The sequence below is a fragment of the Tachyglossus aculeatus genome, chromosome 1, assembly GCF_015852505.1.
Source record: "Tachyglossus aculeatus isolate mTacAcu1 chromosome 1, mTacAcu1.pri, whole genome shotgun sequence".
Taxonomy (NCBI): domain Eukaryota; kingdom Metazoa; phylum Chordata; class Mammalia; order Monotremata; family Tachyglossidae; genus Tachyglossus; species Tachyglossus aculeatus.
The window spans coordinates 27,505,549-27,531,812 of record NC_052066.1 but is presented as its reverse complement, the minus strand read 5'-3'; the positions used below and the strand labels follow the sequence as shown (position 1 = coordinate 27,531,812).

General features: G+C 44.9%; 1 protein-coding gene across 3 annotated transcripts in view; it reads left to right on the top strand.

Annotated features, from left to right (window-relative positions):
• Window positions 1-26,264, top strand: part of CEP63 (centrosomal protein 63) — a 98,932-nt gene that overhangs the window by 28,913 nt on the left and 43,755 nt on the right. Inside the window, exons 5-7 of one of the 3 annotated variants that reach the window (XM_038744456.1) lie at window positions 5,919-6,032; window positions 22,475-22,708; window positions 23,624-23,766. In XM_038744456.1, coding sequence (XP_038600384.1) covers window positions 5,919-6,032; window positions 22,475-22,708; window positions 23,624-23,766 — 491 coding nt within the window. The remainder of the gene's footprint in view (window positions 1-5,918; window positions 6,033-22,474; window positions 22,709-23,623; window positions 23,767-26,264) is intronic. The other 2 variants (XM_038744457.1, XM_038744458.1) reach the window with 2 other exon arrangements.

Sequence of the window (26,264 nt, the reverse complement as noted above, 5' to 3'; positions counted from 1 at the left end):
GGCGCTCGACAAATACGATCGAATGAATGAACTTCATTCATTCGATCGTATTTGTCGAGCGCCTACTGTGTGCAGAGCCTGTACTAAGCGCTAGGGAAGTAGCGGGGCACAGTGGAAAGAGCACAGGCTTTGGAGTCAGGGGTCATGGGTTTGAATCCTGGCTCTGCCAATTGTCAGCTGTGTGACTTTGGGCAAGTCACTTCTCTGTGCCTCAGTTCCCTCATCTGTAAAATGGGGATTAGGACTGTGAGCCCCCTGAGGGACAACCTGATCTCCTTGTAACCTCCCCAGCACTTAGAACAGTGCTTTGCATGTAGTAAGGGCTTAATAAATGACATTATTATTATTATCATTATTATTAAGTACAAATAGGCAACAGAGAGAGATGGTCCCTACCCAATAAAGGACATTATTATTATTATCATCATTATTATTAAGTACAAATTGGCAACAGATAGAGACGGTCCCTACCCGATATCGGGCTCACAGTCTAGAAGGGGGAGACGGGCAACGAAATAGAACAAATAGACAAGTGTCAATACCATCAGAATAAATAGAATTATAGCTATATGGGAGAAAACATCTCAGTAGAGTTGGTGCCTCCTGAAAATTGTGTCCTTGCCATTAGCAGAACTTCGGCAGAAGAGGACAGAAAATAGGTTGATTACGTACTGCACTGCTTCCCTGTGGTGATAATAATAATAATAATGATGGCATTTATTAAGTGCTTACTATGTGCAAAGCGCTGTTCTAAGTGCTGGGGAGGTTACAAGGTGACCAGGTTGTCCCACAGTGGGCTCACAGTCCCCTCCTCCCGTCTCCATCCCCCCGGCCTTACCTCCTTCCCCTCCCCACAGCACCTGTATATATGTATATATGTTTGTACAGCTTTATTACTCTATTTATTTATTTATTTTACTTGTACATATCTGTTCTATTTATTTTATTTTGTTAATATGTTTGGTTTTGTTGTCTGTCTCCCCCTTCTAGACTGTGAGCCCACTGTTGGGTAGGGACCGTCTCTATATGTTGCCAACTTGTACTTCCCAAGTGCTTAGTACAGTGCTCTGCACACAGTAAGCGCTCAATAAATACGATTGATTGATTGATTGATTACTCCCCATTTTACCAAAAGAGGTAACTGAGGCCCGGAGAAGTTAAGTGACTTGCCCAGAGTCCCACAGTTGACAATTGGTGGAGCTGGGATTTGAACCCATGACCTCTGACTCCAAAGCCCATCCTCTTTCCACTGAGCCACGCTGCTTCTCATAATAATGGCATTTGTTAAGCGCTTACTATGTGCCAAGCACCGTTCTAAGCACTGGGGTAAATGCAAGGTAATCAAGTTGTCCTACGTGGGGCTCACAGGCTTCATCCCCATTTTTCAGATGAGGTAACTGGGGCACAGAGAAGTTAAGTGACTTTCCCAAAGTCACACAGCTGACAAGGGGCAGAGGCGGGATTAGAAGCGCTTAGTACAGTGCTCTGCACACAGTAAGCGCTCAATAAATACGATTGATGATGATGATGATTAGACCCCACATCCTATCACTGTGATGGTGGAGTGGGTGTAGGGTGGTGACATACAAGGAGAGGACAACGTACGGTCGTCTTGTGTGCCCAGCAAAGAAAAATACTACTGTGGGCATGAGACCAGGGGAAATGTGGAAGCAAGGAAAGAGGGGGGAAAAGATGGGAGAGACTGCAGAGGGCAAGAGGTGTGAGGAAATCAGAAGGGAGAGAGGAAGAGAGGTCCGGGAGTAAGAAGAGCAAATGTGGAGAGGAGGAGATGGTCACATCTCTGGGCTTCCTCCCTCTTTCTCTTCCATCCACCATCCAGGAATGGTGTTTGAGGTGCGTATTTTACTCTCTTTTCTGCCCCTGAGCTCCTGCTATAATCCCACTTCAGGTTCAGCTTCAGAGATGACATGACTCAATCAATCCATCAACCAACCAGTGGAATTCATTGAGCACTTACTGTGTGCACAGCACTGTGCTAAGTGCGCGGAAGAGTACACGGTAACAGAGTTGGCGGACGCGTTCCCTGCCCACAACCCTCTCCTAAATGTCCCGGAGGGAGGATTTTCTGCGATTCTCCTGCAAGAGCTGTGGTATAGAAGCAGCGCCAGGGCAGGTTGGGAAAATCAGAAGAAAAATAATAATAATAATAATAATAATAATAATAATAATGATAATAATAATAATGATAGCATTTATTAAGCGCTTACTACATGCAAAGCACTGTTCTAAGCGCTGGGGAGGTTACAAGGTGATCAGGTTGTCCCTCGGCCATTTTACAGATGAGGGAACTGAGGCCCAGAGAAGTTAAGTGACTTACCCAAAGTCACACAGCTGACAGTTGGCGGAGCTGGGATTTGAACCCATGACCTCTGGCTCCAATCAATCAATCAATCAATTGTATTTATTGAGCGCTTACTGTGTGCAGAGCACTGTACTAAGCGCTTGGGAAGTACAAGTTGGCAACATATAGAGACAGTCCCAAGCCCGGGCTCTTTCCTCTGAGCCACGCTGCTTCTCTAATGACAAGTTCCATCATTGAGTTCACTCATTCAGTCGTATTTATTGAGCGCGTACGATGCTGGGGAGAGAAGTTTGGTTGAAGTTGTCAGTGTGGGTGAAGCTCTAAGGCATTCTGTTCTCCAGTCACGTGGGATTTTTCTCCTTAAATCCCCTTGAATTTAGGAGAAATCACCTTCTAGGACTCATGGCTTGACTATTCTTCTAATCCAGGCCTGGTTGTATCCAGACAGAGGCATGTTATGAAAGTCATGTCCCCCCGATTCTTCAATAGCCTCCTAACCAGGTTGTGTAATGCAAACACAAATGAATCAAGGTTGTGAACCCTTTGTGGGACATGGACTGTGTCCAACTTGATTAATTTGTATCTACCCCAGCGCTTAGTACAGTGTCTGTACTGTACTAGACTGTGAGCCCACTGTTGGGTAGGGACCGTCTCTATATGATGCCAACTTGTACTTCCCAAGCGCTTAGAACAGTGCTCTGCACACAGTAAGCGCTCAATAAATACGATTGATTGATTAGTACAGTGCTCTGCACGCAGTAAGCTCTCAATAAATACGATTGAATGAATGAATGAATGTCTGGCACATAATGAGCGTTTAATAAGTACCATTAAAACAAAACAAAAATTATGGCACAGCTATCGGAGATGTAGCCAGTTTAACCTTTGCACACCTGGAACAGTCAAAGCCAACAAAATATCCGATAATAGTAAAATGTTACTAAAAGAAAATATTTTCTTTTTTCGACGCTTAGTCTTTGGCCATCTTTATGGATAAGAAGATTTTTTTTTCCATGGGTCATGGAGTAGCATTTGGTATCCATTATACTTGTATCCTCCCCAGCGCTCAGAACAGTGCTTTGCATATAGTAAACGCTTAACAAATGCCAAAATTATTATTATTATTATTATTATTACTACCACTTTTCTGTTTATCAGTGCATGTGCTTTGGAGTAGATGTTTGGAACGATTTCAAAACATGTCTTGGTCTTTCTGTTTTAGCTTCTTAGAGGTGTTGGAGTATTTTTAATGACTGTGTCTGTATGCTGTATGCGTGAGAACAGTGCATAGTTGGCTATTTTAAATTTCAGAAGAGATTCATTAAGCAGATATCAGTTTAGTCAAGATTTGCAGCAACAGTTATTCCCCATCTGACGAGATGCCTGGTTAATGCAGTCTGGAAAAAGTTGACTGAATTAACCAGGTTCAGATTAACCAATTAAAAATGAAACAAAACAAATGTTATCTTATTAGCTAGGGAAGAGTGGCAGTAAGGTAATAGCAATTATAGCTATATATAATAATAATAATAATAATAATAATGATTGTTTGTTAAGTGCTTACTATGTGCAAAGCACTGTTCTAAGCACTGGGGAGGATATAAGGTGATCAAGTTGTCCCATGTGGGGCGCACAATCTTAATCCCCATTTTACAGATGAGGTAACTGAGGCCCAGGGAAGTGAAGTGACTCGCCCAAAGTCACACAGCTGACAAGTGGTGGAGCCAGGATTAGAACCCACGACCTCTGATTCCCAAGCCCGGGCTCTTTCCACTGAACTATATATATATAAGTATATAAATATATACATATATAGATAGATATAAGTATATATATATATATATATGTAGATATATATGTATATATATATCTACATATATAGATAGATATAGGTATATATATGAGATATATATGTATCTACATATATAGATAGATATAGATATATCATATATATGAGAGAGGATTGCCATGCTGTAACAGTAAATTCTTCTCTATTTTTTGTGGTATTTGTTAAGTGTTTACTATGTACCAGGCTCTGTACTAAGTGCCAGGGTAAATACAATTTAATCAGATCGGACCCAATCCGTGTCTCACATGGGGCTCCCGGTCTTAATCCCCATTTTGCAGATGAAGTAACTGAGACACAGAGAAATGAAGTGACTTGCCCAAGGTCACACAGCAGACAAGAATAATCTGTATTTCACCACACGTTTTGGATAGAATACTATAATACTAGCGAGGAATTAGGGAAGACTCTTCCCGTAAATGACTCAGTCCAGGCGCAGCCCAGTCTGGCATCAGGAGAAATGTACGTGATGTCGTTCAATGCGTGAGCACCAGAATGGGAGTTTATGTGACGGCGAGCTCCTTTAAATGCCACCCCCCAGGTTATAGAAGCACCGATTGTTTCTTTAAATTCAAGCTGTCTCCCTGTATTACACCTGCCTCATGAATTTTTCACTTTTTACTTCCTGCCTCTGGAATTTTTCTTATTGTGATAAACATTTTGAAGCCACATGAATAATCGGGATGAGAAACTGCTAGGTCAGGTGGTGGCGTAGACAGCTTAAAGAAGCAGCTTGGCTCAGTGGAAAGAGCCCGGGCTTGGGAGTCAGAGGTCATGGGTTCAAATCCCGGCTCTGCCACTTGTCAGCCGTGTGACTTTGGGCAAGTCACTTCACTTCTCTAGGCCTCAGTCCCCTCATCTGGAAAATGGGGATGAAGACCGTGAGCCCCACGTGGGACGACCTTGATTACCTTATAACCCTCCAGCGCTTAGAACAGTGCTTGTCACATAGTAAATGACAAGCATTTGAGCCCACTGTTGGGTAGGGACTGTCTCTATATGTTGCCAACTTGTACTTCCCAAGCGCTTAGTACAGTGCTCTGCACACGGTAAGCACTCAATAAATATGATTGATTGATTGATTGATTAAATGCTTAACAAATACCAACATTATTGTTATTATTAAGGCTTAAGGAGACCCCCCAACCTCCCCAGGCCTGGAGATCTCGAGGAAGAAGTCTTGTGAGGCTGTAAAAATATTGTCCACCTTGGCTTGGCCCTTTAAGTCACTCTCGTAACTGTCAGGTGCTACCTCCCTTAATGACCCCATTTAGGTGTTTTATTACGATTGACCCCCCCCTCGCCCCCCCGCAAGTTACAGTTTTCTGAACTGTTTGACTTTTGAGTCAAAAATCATTGATCACATTTGGCAATTTGAGCTTGAGCCTACGCTTATCTCAGCAGCAATCTTGACTGAGAGCCGGCAGAAAATCACGACTGCTAACTCTTAGATGCAAGTGAATCGGTGACCCTGGTCGAGAATCCAGGAGTAGTCAGGATCGTACCCATCGGAGCCCTCGGCATTAGAATGTTAAATTTGGAAAGACAGACAAATCCAGAGGCGCAGTACGGGAGGAGGTCCGAATTGCTTCGCAGCTACATCCAACGACTGAGTAATGGGGTTCCCGCTGCGGAGAAAGGGGCATCCGTGCCTGGGGACCTGGGAGAAATTAGAGCCAAAGCGAGAGTCGGAAACGGGGACAGCAAGGAGGTGAATTTATGAGTCAGGTGTCTCGCTTGGCTTTGCAGGAGTTCCGTCAGAAATCACTAGACTGGGAGAAGCAGCGCTTGATTTATCAGCAAAAAGTGGCATCGCTGGAGGTACAGAGGAAGGCCCTGACTGAGGAATCTAGGCTCATGCAGGTAGAGTTGGTGCGAAAGGTGGTATGAGTTTGGCCGACCTTTGGATGAAAGTGGAATCCACACAAGGGCTGCAAGCGGACGCTCGCTCATGTGTGTCATTCGATTGCAATGAGCTCACTGGAGAACGGGAGCGTGAGGGTGCTCCTTAAAGCACTTAGTTCAGTGCCCTGCACAAAGTAAGCGCTCAGTAAATACCACCGACTGAATACTTTGGTGGTGGCTGGAAACCTTCCCCAAATGCCCCATTTTTCTTATCGTCCCAAATGCCCCTGTCCCCACTTTTCTTATCATCCCTTATCCCACTGGCCATGAAGCTACGCCTCTCTGAATTAGCTATCGGAACACGCCAAGACTTCAAATACATTAAGCTTTGGTGCAGATCCAGAGCCTGGCTCTTGGCCACACAAACCCATGGCATTCCCTCCTCTCCAGATTCTGCTTTCCACTGGGGTCCTCGGCTGGCTCAGGATCTACAAAAGTTAGCTGGCCGTGCTTTTCGACTCTGTAGTTATCGAATACCTACGTGGGAGAGAATGTTATACTAAGCTAGTCGATATTTTTTGAGCGTCTACTGTAAACTGGGCACTGGATTAAGTGCTCTCAGGGTGGGAAGACGTCCTTCGGTCGGCCAACCGCTGTCGAATCGTTTCCGATTCCTAGCCACTCCCTGGCCCCACTTTCTCCAGAATGGCCTACCTTCGCCTCGCTACGGCATGTGTATCCGTAGATTTTGCGTGGTAAAAATAAGAAAGTGGTTTACCCATGCCTTCTTCCGCAAGACATCCTTGGGAAAAATGACATTAACGTGGTGGATTTGCATCCCCAGGACCTGTCCCTCAGGGAAGCAGCATGGCCTAGTGGATAAAGCACGGGCCTGGGAGCCGGAAGGACCTGGGTTCTAATCCTGGCTCCACCACCTGTCTTCTGTGTGACCTGGGGCAAGTCACTTCACTTCTCTGGGCCTCAGTTCCCTCGTCTGTAAAATGGGGGTTGAGACTGTGAGCCCCGTGTGGGAGAGGGACTGTGTCCAACCTGATTAGCTTGTATCCACCTCAGCACTTAGTAAAGTGACTGGCACGTAATAAGCGCTTAACAAACACCATAAAAAACTAAAACCCAGAGGGTTCACAAACACCATAAAAAACTAAAACTCCCTCCACCTTCCATACTCACAGTCCAGTAATCGGTAGTTCACCCCAGTGCTCTAATGTTTGTGAAGGCGGCACTTTGGTTTCTTTTGCCCTCTGCTCCTGTGGAGTGGCAGTGTTTGAATGCTGAAGATCGCAGGTAATTTCACCTTTGGAAGAACAGATGCTCTCTGTGGGGATGCAGATTCCTTGCCCTAAAAATGGGAAGTGGAGTTTTAACCCTTGACCCCAAGACACAGGGCTCTAGGGCTCTGGACTAAGAAATTTAGGGAGAGGATGTTGGGGAAGATCCCGCTGGGGTCCCATCACGGAAAGAGTAACAAGGAGGGAAAGGGTTTTCCCCAAATGGAAAATGTCTTTTAGCAGGAGAGCCTGACGCTCAGGATTTGGCTATACAGCCCCTCTTGGCTCTGACAGGCGGATGGAGTTAGGGTGGACTGGAGAGAAAGGCATTGTTTACCGTTCGTCTAGCACCAGAACACATAATCTGTGTGGCTTTGGGCAAGTCACTTAACTTCTCTGTGCCTCAGTTACCTCATCTGTAAAATGGGGATTAAAACTGTGAGCCCCCCGTGGGACAACCTGATCACTTTGTAACCTCTCCAGCACTTAGGACAATGCTTTGCACATAGTAAGCGCTTAACAAATACCATCATTATAATTATTATTATAAATGATGTATAAAACTTAATTAGACTGAGTCGCCCATTGGTCGTGTACACAAAACACCAACCCAGATAATTTATTGAGGAAAAGGAAGGATGTTTGGGATACTCCCCATATTCATTCATTTATTCATTCATTCAATCATATTTATTGAGTGCTTGCTGTGTGCAAAGCACTTTACTAAGTGCTTGAGAGAGTCTAATATAATGGAAGATCACAGCTTTCCCCATCTTCTAAGGTTTCTAGGAAGCCATATCTTCCAGGAGTCCTCTTCTGAGTAATCTCTCATCTCCCCCGGCTTCTAATAGCAATTCTGTACCCAGCTAATATCCTCTATTTACTTCCCATATCTATCTGTAATTTGTGTCCATATCCATTCACACCCCTAGATTATGAATTCTTTGAGGGCAGGGATTCTGCTTTGTAGCTCTTTCATATTCCCCTCAGTTCTTCGTACTATGCACTGCACACAGTAGATGTTTAATAAATGCTAATGATTTATTGATGAGGAAATGAATAGAGAAGGGAGAGGGAAATTGGGACATAAACTAAGCAAATGCTTTCACTCTGAAAAGGAGAGGCACTTTCCCGTGGAAAGTCTTAAAAATTCCAGGAGGATATTGGATGTGGAGCACAAAGAATGATGCTATCATATATGGATTCATCATGGAGAGCAAAAATTTTCTTTTTAAATCAGATTTGTGTCTTGAAATTGGGAGCCACTTTTTCTACACAGTGTACTTGAATTCTAATCACAGCTCCACCTTTTTCCTGCTGTGTGACCTTGGCAAGTCACTTAATCAACCAATCAATCCTATTTATTGAGAGTTTACTGTGTGCAGAGCACTGTACTAAGTGCTTGGGAACATGGTTTAGTGGATATAGCCCAGAACCGGGAGTCAGAAGGACCTGGGTTCTAATCCCAGCTCTACCACAGTCTACTGTGTGACCTTGGACAAGTCATTTATCTTCTTTGGGCCTCAGTTACTTCACCTGTAAAATGGGGATTAAGATTGTGAGCCCCCATAAGGGTCAGGGACTGTGTCCAGCCTGATTAACTTAGAACAGTGCTTGGTTCATTCAGTTCATTTAATCGTATTTATTAAGCGCTTACTGTGTTTAGAGCACTGTACTAAGTGCTTGAGAGAGTACAATGGAACAATAAGCAGACACATTCCCTGCCCTCAACAAACTAGTAAGTGCTTAACAAGTACCTTAATCATTATTATTAATACAGTATAACAGAAGCAGCGTGGCTCAATGGAAAGAGCGTGGACTTGGGAGTCAGAGGTCATGGGTTCAAATCCCGGCTCTGCCAATTGTCAGCTCTGTGACTTTGGGCAAGTCACTTAACTTCTCTGTGCCTCAGTTACCTCATCTGGAAAATGGGGATTAAGACTGTGAGCCCTACGTGGGACAACCCGATCACCTTGTATCCTCCCCAGCACTTAGAACAGTGCTTTGCGCATAGTAAGCGCTTTAACAAATGCCATCATTAACAGAGCCGAAAGACATTCCCTGCCCACAGTGAACTTACAGCCTAGAGGGGGAGAAATACATTAATATAAATAAATAAATTGTGGCTATATAACCTCCCTGAGATTCCAGTTTTTCTTCTGCAAAATGGGGATAAGATACCTGCTGTCCCTCCCTCTGAGACTGTGCAACTCCAAGGGCTGCAAACAACTTTCATCTAATACTTGCCGCGCTGACATTTCCACAAAAAGAGCCATCATTTTCTTTCCTTAGAGAGTCATCTTCATTATATTCTCAAGTGCCTAGCAAACGGAAAGCACCCTCTAAGTGTTTAGAAAAGAGATAGAAGAAATTAAAGAACTGATCCCTACCCTCAGTGACCTCACAGCTTGTGGACTGATTGTGTCAATGGAAAGGAAAATGAAAGCTAAACAAATGTGAACTGTATATATAAAGCTTTGGTATGCAATTAGATTGAAAAGCCAGGAAGAGCCTCCATCATTCACGAGAGGCTGCGAAGTCTGCTGGAATGAGTATGGGCCCAGCTGTCAGAAGACGTGGGTGCTACCCGATGCCTGCTTTGGGATCTAGGGCAAGTCACACTTGACCTCTCTGGGCCTCAGTTTCCTGACCAGCAAAATGGGAGAAAAATACCCGGTCTCCCTTCCTCTTAGCCCATACACCCCATATGGGACAGGGGCCGTTTCAGATCTGATTATTTTGTATAGACAGCTGTGCTTGGCATGTGATAAGCATTTAATATATGCCAGAGGAGCAGTAATAATAATAATAAAAGAAATTATAGAAAGAAAATGCTGGGTTGAAAAACATATATTGTTTAGGGCCTTTCAGGTGATGAGAAGGAAAAAGGAAGCCTTTAAAAAAAAAAAAAAGAAATCCAGTCTGGACTCCGCTAGTCCTTCCCCCTGTAAGAAGATTGCAATAATTCCAAATGTGAAACAACAAAAACACCCTCTACACAACACAGAAAAAAAATCAGTACTACTGATTTAGGTTTAGAAGATAGATAGATAATAGGTTTAGAAGGTTTAAAATCAATCAATTTTATTTATTGAGCGCTTACTGTGTGCAGAGCACTGTACGAAGCGCTTGGGAAGTAAAAGAGATAGGTTTAGAAGATAGATAATGTTAGTGCCATTATCACAAGATATTTAATATCCTATTTATATCCGTGTTGGGAGGGATGGTTAAAAAATGTCTATTTCTTTGAAAACTGTCGAGCCGCAGACCGACCCAGCACCCATCATAGAGCTGGAAACTTTAGGTTGACTGCTAATCAGGGACTTTTACTGCAGCTGATGCCCTCCAACTAAACAGTCTTTGCCTAACTCAATTTTTAAGATGTTTGTCTCTGAAAGGGTAATCTGCTGCTTTGAGTTAGTATAACCGCGGCAGTTAATTGAACAGACCGGGATTCCTGCAGGGAAGAAGCCCATGTTGACACAATCACAGCAGACAGGGATAAGAGGTTCTTGCTGAGAGCTTCACGCTTAATGGGTTGCTTCTCCAGATGTCACTCCACAGAAGCTCCTGCAGGGAGGGATTCTGCCCTGACAGGATCAGAGCTGACACTGATGGAGCCTTGGAGAGGCATTTTAAGAGTAATAATACTCTTATTACAGTAAGCGCTCAATAAATACGATTGCTTGATTGATTGATTGTGTGCAGAGCACTGTACTGGGTGCTTGGGAAGTACAAGTCGGCGACATATAGAGACAGTCCCTACCCAACAATGGGCTCACAGTCTAGAAGGGGGGGGGACAGACAACAAAACAAAACATGTGGACAGGTGTCAAGTTGGCAGAACAAATAGAATTAAAGCTAAATGCACATCATTAACAAAATAAATAGAATAGTAAATATGTACAAGTAAAATAGAGTAATAAATCTGTACAAACATATATACAGGTGCCGTGGGGAGGGGAAGGAGGAGAGGAAAAAGGGGGCTCAGAGTCTTAATCCTCATTTGACAGCCGAGGTAACTGAGGCACAGAGAAGTGAAGTGACTTGCCTAAGGTCACACAGGAGACGGGTGACGAAGCCAGGATTAGAACCCAGTTCCTTCCGACTCTCAGGCCCGTGCTCTAACCACTAGGCTGCGCTGCCTTGGCACCAATCCTTTCAAATTTGTCGGACTTTACACCGGGCTACACAGTGAGAAAAGCTGTCCTAGGGTTCCAGGGCAGTGTTGCGGAGGGTGAGATTACACCCGCCCACCTTGGTGTCGCTGAGAGAGAATCTCTGGCCTATGGCACCCGTGCCACCCGGCCCCTTGCAGAGGCCACGTGGCATTGCTGTGCCATCATCATCATCATCATCATCATCATCAATCATATTTATTGAGCACTTACTATGTGCAGAGCACTGTACTAAGCGCTTGGGAAGTACAAATTGGCAACATATAGAGACAGTCCCTACCCAACAGTGGGCTCACAGTCTAAAAGGGGGAGACAGAGACCAAACATACTAACAAAATAAAATAAATAGAATAGATATGTACAAATAAATTAAATAAATAAATAAATAGAGTAAAAAATATGTACAAACATATATACATATATACAGGTGCTGTGGGGAAGGGGGGGAGGTAAGATGGGGGGATGGAGAGGGGGACGAGGGGGAGAGGAAGGAAGGGGCTCAGTCTGGGAAGACCTCCTAGAGGAGGTGAGCTCTCAGCAGCGCCTTGAAGGGAGGAAGAGAGCTAGCTTGGCGGATGGGCAGAGGGAGGGCATTCCAGGCCCGGGGGAGGACGTGGGCCAGGGGTCGAGAAAGAGGTCAGTTTAAGACCACGCATAAGGGGGAATCTTGTCCCAGAGTGTGTCTTAGCCACTATGTTCTCGTAACTAGACTGTGAGCCTGTTGTTGGGTAGGGGCCGTCTCTATATGTTGCCGACTTGTACTTCCCAAGCGCTTAGTACAGTGCTCTGCACACAGTAAGTGCTCACCACCTCCAGGAGGCCTTCCCAGACTGAGCCCCCTCCTTCCTCTCGCCCTCATCCCCCTCCTCATCCCCCCGGCCTTACCTCCTTTCCCTCCCCACAGCACCTGTATATATGTATATATGTAGATATTTATTTAATTGATTTGTACATATTTATTCTATTTATTTTATTTTGATAATGTGTTTTGTTTTGTTCTCTGTCTCCCCCTTCTAGACTGTGAGCCCACTGTTGGGTAGGGACCGTCTCTATATGTTGCCAACTTGGACTTCCCAAGTGCTTAGTACAGTGCTTTGCACACAGTAAGCGCTCAATAAATATGATTGAATGAATGAATTTATTACCCTATTTTACTTGTACATATTATTTCTATTTATTTTATTTTGATAATATGTTTGGTTTTGTTGTCTGTCTCCCCCTTCTAGACTGTGAGCCCGCTGTTGGGTGGGGACCGTCTCTATATGTTGCCAACTTGTACTTCCCAAGCGCTTAGTACAGTGCTCTGCACACAGTAAGCGCTCAATAAATACAATTGAATGAATGAATGAGTAAATACAATTGAATGAGAGCTCACCTCCTCCAAGAGGACTTCTCTGACTGAGCCCCCTTTTTCTTCTCCTCCTCCCCATCCTCCCTGCCCTACCTCCTTCCCCTCCCCACAGCACCTGTATATATGTTTGTACAGATTTATTACTCTATTTATTTTACTTGTACATATTTACTATTCTATTTTGTTAATGATGTGCATTTAGCTTTAATTCTATTTGTTCTGACGACTTGACACCTGTCCACATGTTTTGTTTTGTTCTCTGTCTCCCCCTTCTAGACTGTGAGCCCACCGTTGGGTAGGGACCGTTTCTAGATGTTGCCAACTTGTACTTCCCAAGCTCTTAGTCCAGTGCTCTGCACACAGTAAGCGCTCAATAAATACGATTGAATGAATGAAGTGGGAGCCCGCTGTTGGGTAGGGACCGTCTCTATATGTTGCCAACTTGTACTTCCCAAGCGCTTAGTCCAGTGCTCTGCGCACAGTAAGCGCTCAGTAAATACGATTGAATGAATGAAGGTAAGATGCATCTAGAGATATGTAGCTCTATATACATACAATGCTTTTTGCATTACATTCATTCAATCGTATGTATTGAGCGCTTACTGTGTGCAGAGCACTGTACTAAGCACTTGGGAAGTACAAGTTGGCAGCATATTATGTGCTTCATCACTGTCATTAATACTTCTACTACACCGTGTGGTTAGTGTCTTTTTGGCTTCACTCACACAGGTGATTAGGATCTCAGTCCTACTAGCATGACCTCTGAGTTCAAACATCATCATCATCATCATCAATTGTATTTATTGAGCGCTTACTGTGTGCAGAGCACTGTACTAAGCGCTTGGGACGTACAAGTTGGCAACATATAGAGACAGTCCCTACCCAACAGTGGGCTCACAGTCTAAAAGGGGGAGACAGAGAACAAAACCAACATACTAACAAAATAAAATAAATGGAATAGATATGTACAAGTAAAATAAATAAATAGAGTAACAAATATGTACAAACATATATACATATATACAGGTGCTGTGGGGAAGGGAAGGAGGTAAGATGGGGGGATGGAGAGGGGGACGAGGGGGAGAGGAAGGAAGGGGCTCAGTCTGGGAAGGCCTCCTGGAGGAGGTGAGCTCTCAGCAGGGCCTTGAAGGGAGGAAGAGAGCTAGCTTGGCAGATGGGCAGGGGGAGGGCATTCCAGGCCCGGGGGAGGACGTGGGCCGGGGGTCGATGGCGGGACAGGCGAGAGCGAGGTACGGTGAGGAGATCAGCGGTGGAGGAGAGGAGGGTGCGGGCTGGGCTGGAGAAGGAGAGAAGGGAGGGGAGGTAGGAGGGGGCGAGGGGATGGACAGCCTGGAAGCCCAGGGTGAGGAGTTTCTGCCTGATGCGCAGATTGATTGGTAGCCACTGGAGATAGTGGATCTCTATATACCTATATGTACGTATATAGAGCTATGTATCTCTGTATGTAATTATATACCTTCTCAAGGTCGCACGTGGAGAGTTTCCAGTAGTCTACCAGTCTCGGCTGTGGGAGGGAGAGTCAAGCAGAGGCCTGTCCATTCCATTCCTAGCTTGGCCGGTGGCTAGCGAGTGGAAGGCGATCGGCTACAAGTCAAAACTCACCCGTGCTGGGCAGCAGCACATGGGAGAGAGTCGAGGGCAGAGACTCAAGTTGACCGCATGGAAGGAGGGAATGGTAAACAGCTTCTGTGTTTTTACCAAGAAAACGCTATGGGTACACTACCGGAGCGACTGCAGATGGAGATGGGATGTTCTGGGATAGACGTATCCATGGCGTCGCCGTGGGTCGGAGCCGACTCGACAGCATAAGACAAGACTTATAGGTATATAGAGTTCCACTGGTCTTTGAATTCAGAGGTCATGCTAATAGGGAAGCAGCGTGGCTCAGTGGAAAGAGCCCGGGCTTTGGAGTCAGAGGTCGCGGGTTCAAATCCCGACTCTGCCACTTGTCAGCTCTGTGACTTAGGGCGAGTCACTTCACTTCTCTGAGCCTCAGTTACCTCATCTGTAAAATGGGGATGAAGACTGTGAGCCCCCCCCGTGGGACAACCTGATCACCTTGGAACCTCCCCAGCGCTTAGAAGAGTGCTTTGCACACGGTAAGCGCCAAATAAAGGCCATTATAATAGGACTGAGCTCCTAACCATCTGTGTGAGTGAAGCCGAAAAGACTCTAGCCAGACAGTGTAGTAGAAGTATTAATGACAGTGATGACACATATAATAATAATAATAATGTTGGCATTTGTTAAGCGCTTACTATGTGCAAAGCACCGTTCTAAGCGCTGGGGAGGCTACAAGGTGATCAGGTTGTCCCACGGGGGGCTCCCAGTTTTCATCCCCATTTTACAGATGAGGGAACTGAGGCCCACAGAAGTGAAGTGACTCGCCCAAAGTCACACAGCTGACAAGTGGCGGAGCCGGGATGTAATGCAAAGAGCCCTGTATCGAAACATGGGAAGCCAAGCAACATTCATTTCGACGTAGCAGGCCTCTCACAAGAGGCTCACATTCCAGACATAATAATAATAATAATGTTGGCATTTGTTAAGCGCTTACTATGTGCAAAGCACTGTTCTAAGCGCTGGGGGGGATACAAAGTGATCAGGTTGTCCCACGTGGGGCTCACAGTCTTAATCCCATTTTACAGATGAGGTAACTGAGGCTCAGAGAAGTGAAGTGACTTGCCCAAGGTCACACAGCAGACATGTGGCAGAGCCGGGATTCGAACCCATGACCTCTGACTCCAAAGCCCGGGCTCTTTCCACTGAGCCACAGGAAAAGAACATCAGGATAGTTTGCAGTGTGGCCTAGTGGATAGTGCACAGACCTGGAAGTAAAAGGGAACTGGGTTCTAATCCCCACCCCGCCACTTGTCTGCTGTGTGACCTTAGGCAAGTCACTTCATTCTTCTGTGCCTCAGTTCCTTTATCTGCAAAATGGGGATTAAGATTGCGAGCCCCATGTGGGACAGGGACTGTTACCAACCTGATTAACTTGTATCTACCCCCACACTTAATACAGTGCCTGGCACATAGTAAGCACTTAACAAGTACATCATTATAATCTACCCCAGCACTTAGTACAGTGCCTTGCACATAGCCCTCAATGAATACCATTGAAAAGATGACTGGAGGGTAATAATAGTAATAATTCTCGTATTTGTTAAGTGCTTACTATGTGCACATAGCCCTCAATGAATACCATTAAAAAGATGACTGGAGGGTGATAATAATAATAATTCTCGTATTTGTTAAGTGCTTACTATGTGCCAGGCCCTCTACTAAGCGCTGGGGAGGATACAAGCAACTTGGGTTGGTCATAGTCCCTGTCCCACGTGGGGCTCACAGTCTCCATCCCCATTTTACAGATGCTGTAACTGAGGCCCAGGGAAGTGAAGTGACTTGTCCAAGATCACACGGCAGACAAGCGGCAGAGCCGGGTTTAGAATCCGTGAACTTCTGATTCCCAGGGCCGAGCTCTAGCCACTACCCCGGGCAGGGGGAGTGTGTCTAGAAGCGGGAGGGAAGAGTCAAATGCATTCAGACAGATCACCTTTGGCTGCACTGCTGCATGTATCACTGCAGGTGCATGCGCAGTCAACTTGAATCTCCACCCTCGACTCTCTCCCCTGCCGCTGCTGCCCAGCACGGGTGAGTTTTGACTTGTAGCGGATCGCCTTCCACTCGCTAGCCACTGCCCGAGCTAGGAATGGAATAGATAATAATAATAATAATAATAATAGTAATAATAATAATAATGATAGCATTTATTAAGCACTTACTATGTGCAAAGCACTGTTCTAAGCAGCTGGGGAGGTTACATGGTGATCAGGTTGTCCCACGAGGGGCTCACAGTCTTAACCCCCATTTTACAGATGAGGGAACTGAGGCCCAGAGAAATGAAGTGACTTGCCCAAAGTCACCCAGCTGGTAGTTGGCAGAGCCGGGATTTGAACCCATGATCTCTGACTCCAAAGCCCGGGCTGTTTCCGCTGAGCCACGCTGCTTCTCTCTGCTTGACTCTCCCTCTTTTAGTCAAGACTGGAAACTCTCCAGGTGCCACCCTGAGAAATGAGAAAGAAAGCAACAGCTTCTTGCTGCTTTCCTGTCCGCCTCTAGGTCTCCCAGTCTTCTCCAAGCCTCTTCTCGAAAAGAACGGTCTCTTTCTAAATTAATTGAAGCCCGGCTGCCTGCAATAGTTGTCTCCTAGCAGTCTGCTTCTCTGCCGTACTGTTGATCACCTTGTAACCTCCCCAGCACTTAGAACGGTGCTTTGCACATAGTAAGCGCTTAATAAATGCCATCATTATTATTATTACTTTAGCTTCTTGACAACTTTTGATTTGCCCTCCCTCCTTGCATTATCAATCAGTGGAAGGTCGGGAAAGTAATCATCTGTCACATATAAACATTTAGAGGCCTTCCCAGACTGAGCCCCCTTTTCCCTCTCCTCCTCCCCATCCCCCCTGCCCTACCTCCTTCCCCTCCCCACAGCACCTGTATATATATCTGGACAGATTTATTACTCTATTTTACTTTTACACATTTACTATTCTATTTATTTTGTTAATGATGTGCATTTACCTTTAATTCTATTTGTTCTGACGACTTGAAAACCTGTCCACGTGTTTTGTTCTGTTGTCTGTCCCACCCTTCTAGACTGTGAGCCCATTCTTGGGTAGGGACCGTCTCTATATGTTGCCGACTGGTACTTCCCAAGTGCTTAGTACAGTACTCCATGCTTAAGCGCTTAATAAATACCATTATTATTATTATTAAAGATCCAAGCGGATAGACGACACAGAAGGGAGAGCCAGCCGGGGAAAAGAGGGCTTAAGTGGGGAAGGCTTCGTGGAGAAGATGTGACCTTAATTGTGCTTTGAAGGTGGAGCGAGTGGTGGTCTGGCAGTTGTAGAAGCAGCGTGGCTCAGTGGAAAGAGCCCGGGCTTTGGAGTCAGATGTCATGGGTTCGAATCCCGGCTCCGCCACATGTCTGCTGTGTGACCTTGGGCAAGTTACTTCACTTCTCTGTGCCTCAGTTCCCTCATCTGTAAAATGGGGATTACGACTGTGAGCCCCACGTGGGACAACCAGATCACCTTGTATCCCCCCAGCGCTTAGAACAGTGCTTTGCACATAGTAAGAGCTTAACAAATGCCACCATTATTATTATTATTATTTTATGGGAGGGGAGGAAATTCAGGCGAGGGGGAGGATGCGGGGAAGGGGTCGGCAATGAGATAGACGAGATCGGGGCACGGTGGAGCCGGTGCCAGAGGAGCAGAATGTGTGGGCTGGATCAGTGAGGCGAGGTGGGAGGGGGAGAGCTGATTGAGCTACCGGTTCCAAAGCACCACTCAGCAGATTCATTCATTCAATCGTATTTATTGAGCACTTACTGTGTGCAGAGCACTGTACTAAGCACTTGGGAAGTACAAGTGCTTTGGTGCCCAGAAGTTAAATTTCTTCAAGTGAGGTATCATCATCATCAATTGTATTTATTGAGCGCTTACTGTGTGCAGAGCACTGTACTAAGCTCTTGGGAAGTACAAATTGGCAACATATAGAGACAGTCCCTACCCAACAGTGGGCTAACAGTCTAAAAGGGGGAGACAAAGCAAACATGCTAACAAAATAAAATAAATAGAATAGATATGTACAAGTAAAATAAATAAATAAATAAATAGAGTAATAAATATGTACAAACATATATACATATATACAGGTGCTGTGGGGAAGGGAAGGAGGTAAGATGGGGGATGGAGAGGGGCACGAGGGGGAGAGGAAGGAAGGGGCTCAGTCTGGGAAGGCCTCCTGGAGGAGGTGAGCTCTCAGTAGGGAGGGCCTTGAAGGGAGGAAGAGAGCTAGCTTGGCGGATGGGCAGAGGGAGGGCATTCCAGGCCCGGGGGAGGACGTGGGCCGGGGATCGATGGCGGGACAGGCGAGAGCGAGGTACAGTGAGGAGATTAGTGGTGGAGGAGCGGAGGGTGCGGGCTGGGCAGTAGAAGGACAGAAGGGAGGGGAGGGAGGAGGGGGCGAGGGGATGGACAGCCTGGAAGCCCAGGGTGAGGAGTTTCTGCCTGATGCGCAGATTGATTGGTAGCCACTGGAGATTTTTGAGGAGGGGAGTAACATGCCCAGAGCGTTTCTGGACAAAGATAATCCGGGCAACAGTATGAAGTATGGATTGAAGTGGGGAGAGACACGAGGATGGGAGATCAGAGAGAAGGCTGATGCAGTAAGAGAGAAGGCTGTTGCAGTATGTTGCCCAAGTATCAAGCGAGCTGACTGGATTCCATTCCCTTAGTTGTTGCCAGCTTTTTATTGCCATTTGGAGTCAAGTACGAGGGAAGGCCGAGAAGCCGGATGGCCTTCCTTAATCAATCCGGCCCTCGTGGTCAGATATCAGTCAATCAATCAATGGTATTTATTGAGCGCTTATTATGCACGGAGTACTGTACTAAGCACTTGGAAGATTACAATATAAAAGAATTAGTGGACACGCTCCCTGCCCATAATGAGCTTACAATCAATGATATACATCAGCGTGGCTCAGTGGAAAGAGCCCGGGCTTTGGAGTCAGAGGTCATGGGTTCAAATCCCGACTCCGCCAATTGCCAGCTATGTGACTTATTACTCATTTATTTATTTATTTATTTATTTTGCTTGTACATATCTATTCTATTTATTTTATTTTGTTAGTATGTTTGGTTTTGTTCTCTGTCTCCCCCTTTTAGACTGTGAGCCCACTGTTGGGTAGGGACTGTATATGTTGCCAACTTGTACTTCCCAAGCACTTAGTACAGTGCTCTGCACACAGTAAGCGCTCAATAAATACGATTGATGATGATGATGATGATGACTTTGGGCAAGTCACTTAACTTCTCTGTGCCTCAGTTACCTCATCTGCAAAATGGGGATTAAGACTGTGAGCCCCCCGTGGGATGACCTGATCACCTGGTAACCTCCCCAGTGCTTAGAACTGTGCTTTGCACATAGTAAGTGCTTAATAAATGCTATCATTATTATCATTATTATTATTATCAAGATCTTACTGTGTGCAGAGCACTGGGCTACGTGCTTGGGAGAAAACAGTGCAGTAGTTGTAGACATGATCCCTGCCCTCACGAAGCTTATAATCTAGATAAACTTTGTGTCGGACTGCAACGTTACAGACCTTCTCTCCTAATTGTTGGGCTTTTAAAGGGGCCACTCTGTGTGGCAGCCAGCCTCCCTCTCCCCCCACCATATTGTAGAATTCAGTGATTATTAATTAATTGGTCTCTTATGAGCTGAAAATCTCAGCATTTCCCCAGCCCAGGCCGGTTTAAAGACTGACTTTTCTGCAGGCCGACATCAGACCACGGCACCGGACTGACTCGGTGAAGCCGTTCAAGACCCTTTCCTGGTCTTCTTGGGTAGAGAAGCAGTGGAAGGAGCCTGGGCTTGGGAATCAGGGGTCGTGGGTTCTAATCCTGGCTCCACCAGTTGTCAGCTGTGTGACTCTGGCAAGTCACTGAACTTCTCTGTGCCTCAGTTACCTCATCTGTAAAATGGGGATTAGGACTGTGAGCCCCACGTGGGACAACCTGATTACCTTGTATCCCCCCAGTGCTTAGAACAGTGCTTGGCACCTAGTAAGCGCTTAACGAATGCTATGACCATTATTATTAGTAGTAGTAATATTATTAGACGCCCCCAGCTCACAGTTGTCACCAAACAGTAGCTCCTGGCGGATCATCTCAAAGGCTTTCGATGATGCTCGTGGCCTGTCTGTTTGGGAGAGTTTCCCAAGGAATCGGTAATGCCTTCCGATCCCCGCTTCCCGACGCCTCAGTGAAACTTCCAGCGATGAACCACAGAATAGCGTGAATGAGCTTGGATCGGTTATTCAAGCGTGAATTATTAGCGATTAGAAGTGATTCAGACCGTACCACAACGCGGCAAAACTTGGCATTTGCAATATTGCCTTGCCTCCTTAGTAAACGTTGACTCCAGTACTTTATAGGATTCCCGTCTTATAGGTGATGAACAGGCTCTTCAAAGTTAAAGGGGCCCACCGAAAGAAGTCAGTCAGTGGGAGAGCTTGAATTCACATTTCTCTACTGAAATTATTTCATCCAGAGTTCCTAAATTAGTTCGGTTTTTTTCAGAATCCCAGAGGCCGCCTTGCCAAATAGAGATTGATGTAACACTTACATTACTCTCCTTTACTTATTTAAAACATTTTAAACAATAAAACCTTCAGATCTTAAGAAAGTAACCTTTTCTGGAGTGACTTTATTCTAGGATTTTTTTCATAAAAATGTCATTTTTCATGGATAAATAACTTACATTTTGTCTTTTGCTTTGGGGAGCATCGGCAAGAGCTGCAATTATTTGTGACGACATGTAGATAAAGTGAATTTTTGGGGTTTTGATGCTTGGCTGTCATCAAGTCTTGTCAATAATAATAATAATTAGCGTTTGTTAAGCGCTTACTATGTGCAAAGCACTGTTCTAAGCGCTGGGGAGGATACAGGGTGATCAGGTTGTCCCATGTGGGGCTCACAGTCTTAATCCCCATTTTCCAGATGAGGTAACTGAGGCCCAGAGAAGTTAAGTGACTTGCCCAAGATCACACAGCAGACATGGTGGAGTCGGGATCATAAAAGCAAGATCATTTTTCAGGTTTAGAGCCTGAGAATAAAGAGAGATAGAAAGAAGCTCAAGAAATAATCCAGTCCATTTGAATGACACCATTTTAGTGAATGACTAAACCAACCAAGATAAATTATTTCACATCAGCGGGCTATTTTTAGCACTTGGGAAGAAATTCAAAATTGGAATGGCTTTACGTTTCAACCGGGGGAATTCAGCAGATACTTCTGACGACGTTACAGTTGATGAAGAAGGTTAAGAGCTTGAAGGACTAGAAGCAGCAAGAGAATCGTAATATTATGCAAAGAGATCTCGGCCTCGAATTTCACGAGCGGGCATTAGCTACTTCTTGGCAGGTACTGAAGAATGACTTAGTCCTACCTAATAATTGCGGCGTTTGCTAAGTGCGTTCAGTGTGCCAAGAAGTCACCCATAGTCCTTTTCACAGATGAGGCTCACAACCTAAGTAGGAAGAAGAACGGGTATCGAATCCCCATTTTACGTGCGAGAAAAGTGGTGGACCCGGGATTTGAACCCTGCTCTTCCCACCTGACCATGCTGCTTCTCACTTTGCCCCCCGGCATCTCGATACTGAGGTCTGGGGCTCGGGCGTGAAGGGGAGGCTACAACGGGCGTGGAAAAGAGCGGTGTTGTGGCTCGTGATGCGCATCGCTACTAGTTTAAAGAAAATGAGGCATTGGAGGGTGGGTAGGGGAGAGGCAGGAAAGGGGAGGGTCCAATTGAGGGGACAGGAGGGGCACAGGAAAACTGTTGGGATCAGAGGAGGGGAGGGAATGGGAGAAGAGGAGGACGTCACCGTGCAGAGAGTGATCGGTCATTAAGTCGGGGGTAGCGTTTCCATCTTCTGGGGCATGTCAGCTAGGAGGTATAGCGCGTATCCCCCCCACCGTTGCATGCATTGCGGAGTGCTGTGAATCTGGAGTATTCCTGTACCCACCTCATCAGACTCTGTGTTTCCAGGCTCAGCTCACCAGTTGGACCCAGAGGCTAGAGTCCACCAAACTGTCCAATCAGTCAGAAATCCAGCACTTAACCAGTAAGCTAGAGAGGGCCAATGACACCATCTGTGCCAATGAGTTGGAGATAGAGCGACTCCACATGAGGGTAGAGGATCTGGCTGGAACCAATAAGGCATTACTGAAGGACCAGCAACGAATCCAAGAAGAGTTGAGACATTCTGAAAGCCTGATGGAGGTCAGTGTAAAAATAAGAACATAGGGAGTTCTCGGGGAAGAGGAGCGTGGACGTCAGCACCCTTATTCCCATCTTGTATCCGTGTCCACCATTGTTTTCTTTACGTTCCACATAACGTACATTACCATTGGTTTTGTTCATCCGTTCATTCATTCAATCGTATTTACTGAGTGCTTACTGTGTGCAGAGCACTGTACTAAGCATTTGGAAAGTACACTTCATCAATAAAGAGAGACAGTCCCTGCCCACAACGGGCTTGTTCACTGATCCCACAAAATAACCACCTGTCAGATTCCTTCTGCCTCTGATTTTTTTCATTAGCTTTAGTTCGCTTGCCATCTTCTCCCCAAAACAGCTCTGCCTCTCTGACTCCCCATCTTACCTCCTTCCCTTCCCCACAGCACCTGTATATATGTATATATGGTTGTACATATTTATTACTCTATTTATTTATTTATTTATTTTACTTGTACATTTCTATCATATTTATTTTATTTTGTTGGTATGTTTGGTTCTGTTCTCTGTCTCCCCCTTTTAGACTGTGAGCCCACTGTTGGGTAGGGACTGTCTCTATGTGTTGCCAATTTGTACTTCCCAAGCGCTTAGTACAGTGCTCTGCACATAGTAAGCGCTCAATAAATACGATTGATTGATTGATTGATTAATTGCATCTAGAATTAAGGGGGCTCAACTGGTACTTCCCAAGCGCTTAGTACAGTGCTCTGCACACAGTAAGCACTCAAGAAATGCAATCGAATGAATGAATGAAAATAGTAGAGCGCTTTCATTGAACCCTGCTCATCTCAGAGCTGTGTAGTCTACTGTCCGGGTGTTTGTGTTTTGTTTTTTTTTCTTTCAAACCCTTTCATCAGACAGTTCTAAGCGCAGGAAATGGCTCCTGTCATTTTTCTTCAGGTGCTCCAGGAGGAAAAGATGGAGCTGAAGGCAACCCTTCAGTCCCAGGAGGATTTCATTAATGAGTCCAGAATTCAACAGGAGCAGTTACAGAATGAACTCACCAGAGTAACAGAGACCCTACATCACAAGGAGCTCATCAGGTGCATTTTATGGCTTGTTTCTATGAGACTTGAAGTTGACCCAGACGATGGCTTTTTCCAGGGAATTCGGTTTGATGCCTTCTTCAGAGCACATTCATATAATTTTCCCACAAGACCTGTAGGCTTGCACGATTTGACACTTTTTGCTGCCTCGAAGGACTGTGGGCCAGGGAAGATGTTGTCTAGGCCATTTCCCTCCTGTAGTTTTCTCCCCTATATATTTGTGTGTTCTCATGGAAAAGCAATGGGGTCGATCTTGAATGGTGAGAAATGAGTACATTTCTCAGTTTTTGGATAATAATAATAATAATAATAATAATAATGTTGGCATTTGTTAAGCGCTTACTATGTGCAAAGCACTGTTCTAAGCGCTTGGGATACAAAGTGATCAGGTTGCCCCACGTGGGGCTCACAGTCTTAATCCCCATTTTACAGATGAGGTAACTGAGGCTCAGAGAAGTTAAGTGACTTGCCCAAGGTCACACAGCAGACATGTGGCGGAGCCGGGATTCAAACCCATGACCTCTGACTCCAAAGCCCGGGCTCTTTCCACTGAGCCACGCTGCTTCCCTAAGCATACCTCCCTTTGGAGGTATGTTACAATTTGCACAGTGGATCCCAAATCAATCAATCAATCAATCAATCATATTTATTGAGCGCTTACTGTGTGCAGAGCACTGTACTAAGCGCTTGGGAAGTACAAGTTGGCAACTTATAGAGACAGTCCCTACCCAACAGTGAGCTCACAGTCTAGAAGGGGGAGACAGAGAACAAAACCAAACATATTAACAAAATAAAATAAATAGAATAGATATGTACAAGTAAAATAAATAAATAAAGAGTAATAAATATGTACAAACATATATACATATACCCTATATATTTGTATGTTCTCATGGAAAAGCAATGGGGTTGATCTTGAATGGTGAGAAAGGAGTACATTTCTCAGTTTTTGGAGGTATGTTACAATTTGCACAGTGGATCCCAAATCAATCAATCAATCAATCAATCAATCAATCATATTTATTGAGCACTTACTGTGTGCAGAGCACTGTACTAAGAGCTTGGGAAGTACAAGTTGGCAACATAGAGAGACGGTCCCTACCCAACAGTGAGCTCACAGTTTAGAAGGGGGAGACAGAGAACAAAACAAAACATATTAACAAAATAAAATAAATAGAATAGATATGTACAAGTAAAATAAATAAATAAATAAATAGAGTAATAAATATGTACAAACATATATACATATACCCTATATATTTGTATGTTCTCATGGAAAAGCAATGGGGTCGATCTTGAATGGTAAGAAAGGAGTACATTTCTCAGTTTTTGGAGATATGTTACAATTTGCACAGTGGATCCCAAAAGACTGCAGGCACCTTCAAAAAGAGAGTAATTTAAATACCTTGTGTTGAACTGGTCTGAAGACAAAAAGCTTCTCAAGTGAGCCTTTTTGCAGGGTATTGGAGGGGCAGTGGGGCATAATATAGTGATATGATATGATATATATTATATTATAGTGAATATAATATAAAAAAGACTCGAAGCCTCTCACAGTTGGATTTTGGGCACTGTAGTGAAAACATTCTGCCCGGTTGTCTCGAATGGTAGATAACTATTTGAAGCGGTCTCATGAGTCAGCGGGAAACTCGAACTTAGTAATTCCATGCAAAACTTTTTATCGATCCTGAAAGTAAGACCAATTGTTAGGAGAAAGTTATTTGATTATAGCATTATACAATTGATTATAGTATTATGCAACTTGAAAGTAGTGTTAATTGTGGAACCAATATATGCGAGAAGCTGTGAACAAAATGACCTCGGGAAACTACGTTTACGATGATGATTATTGCGAAGCCCGGTTCGTTGCGATTCAGTTGGAGATGGGGAGGAGGTGTGAGAGGGATATGAGGTAAAAGATGTTGAAGAAGGAGTGAAGATATTAAGGTCTTGCATAGGCATGTAGAATAATGGCACCCACTTCCCGGGTCGATTGATTTGTGCTCTCAGAATCCTGACAAATCGAGATATCAAATTCAACTTCTCAATTCACGTGGACGCCAAGCCACTCTATAGGTAAAACATGGCAGCTCTCCTTTTTATTCATTCAATCATATTTATTGAGCGCTTACTGTGTACAGAGCACCGTACTAAGCACTTGGGAAGTACAAATCGGCAACATATAGAGACGGTTCTTTTTATTATTATTATTTTTTATTTTTTTTTTTGTATTGGTTAAGTGCTTCTGTGCCAGGCACTGCAATATGTGCTGGGTTAGATACACAGTCCCTGACATTCACTCATTCATTCCATTCATTCATTCATTCAGTCGTATTTATTGAGCTCTTACTGTGTACAGAGCACTGTACCAAGCGCTTGGAAAGTATAATTTGGCAACAGATAGAGACAATCCCTACCCAACAACAGGTTCACAGCCTAGAGAAGCAGCGTGGCTCGGTGGAAGGAGCCTGGGCTTTGGAGTCAGAGGTCATGGG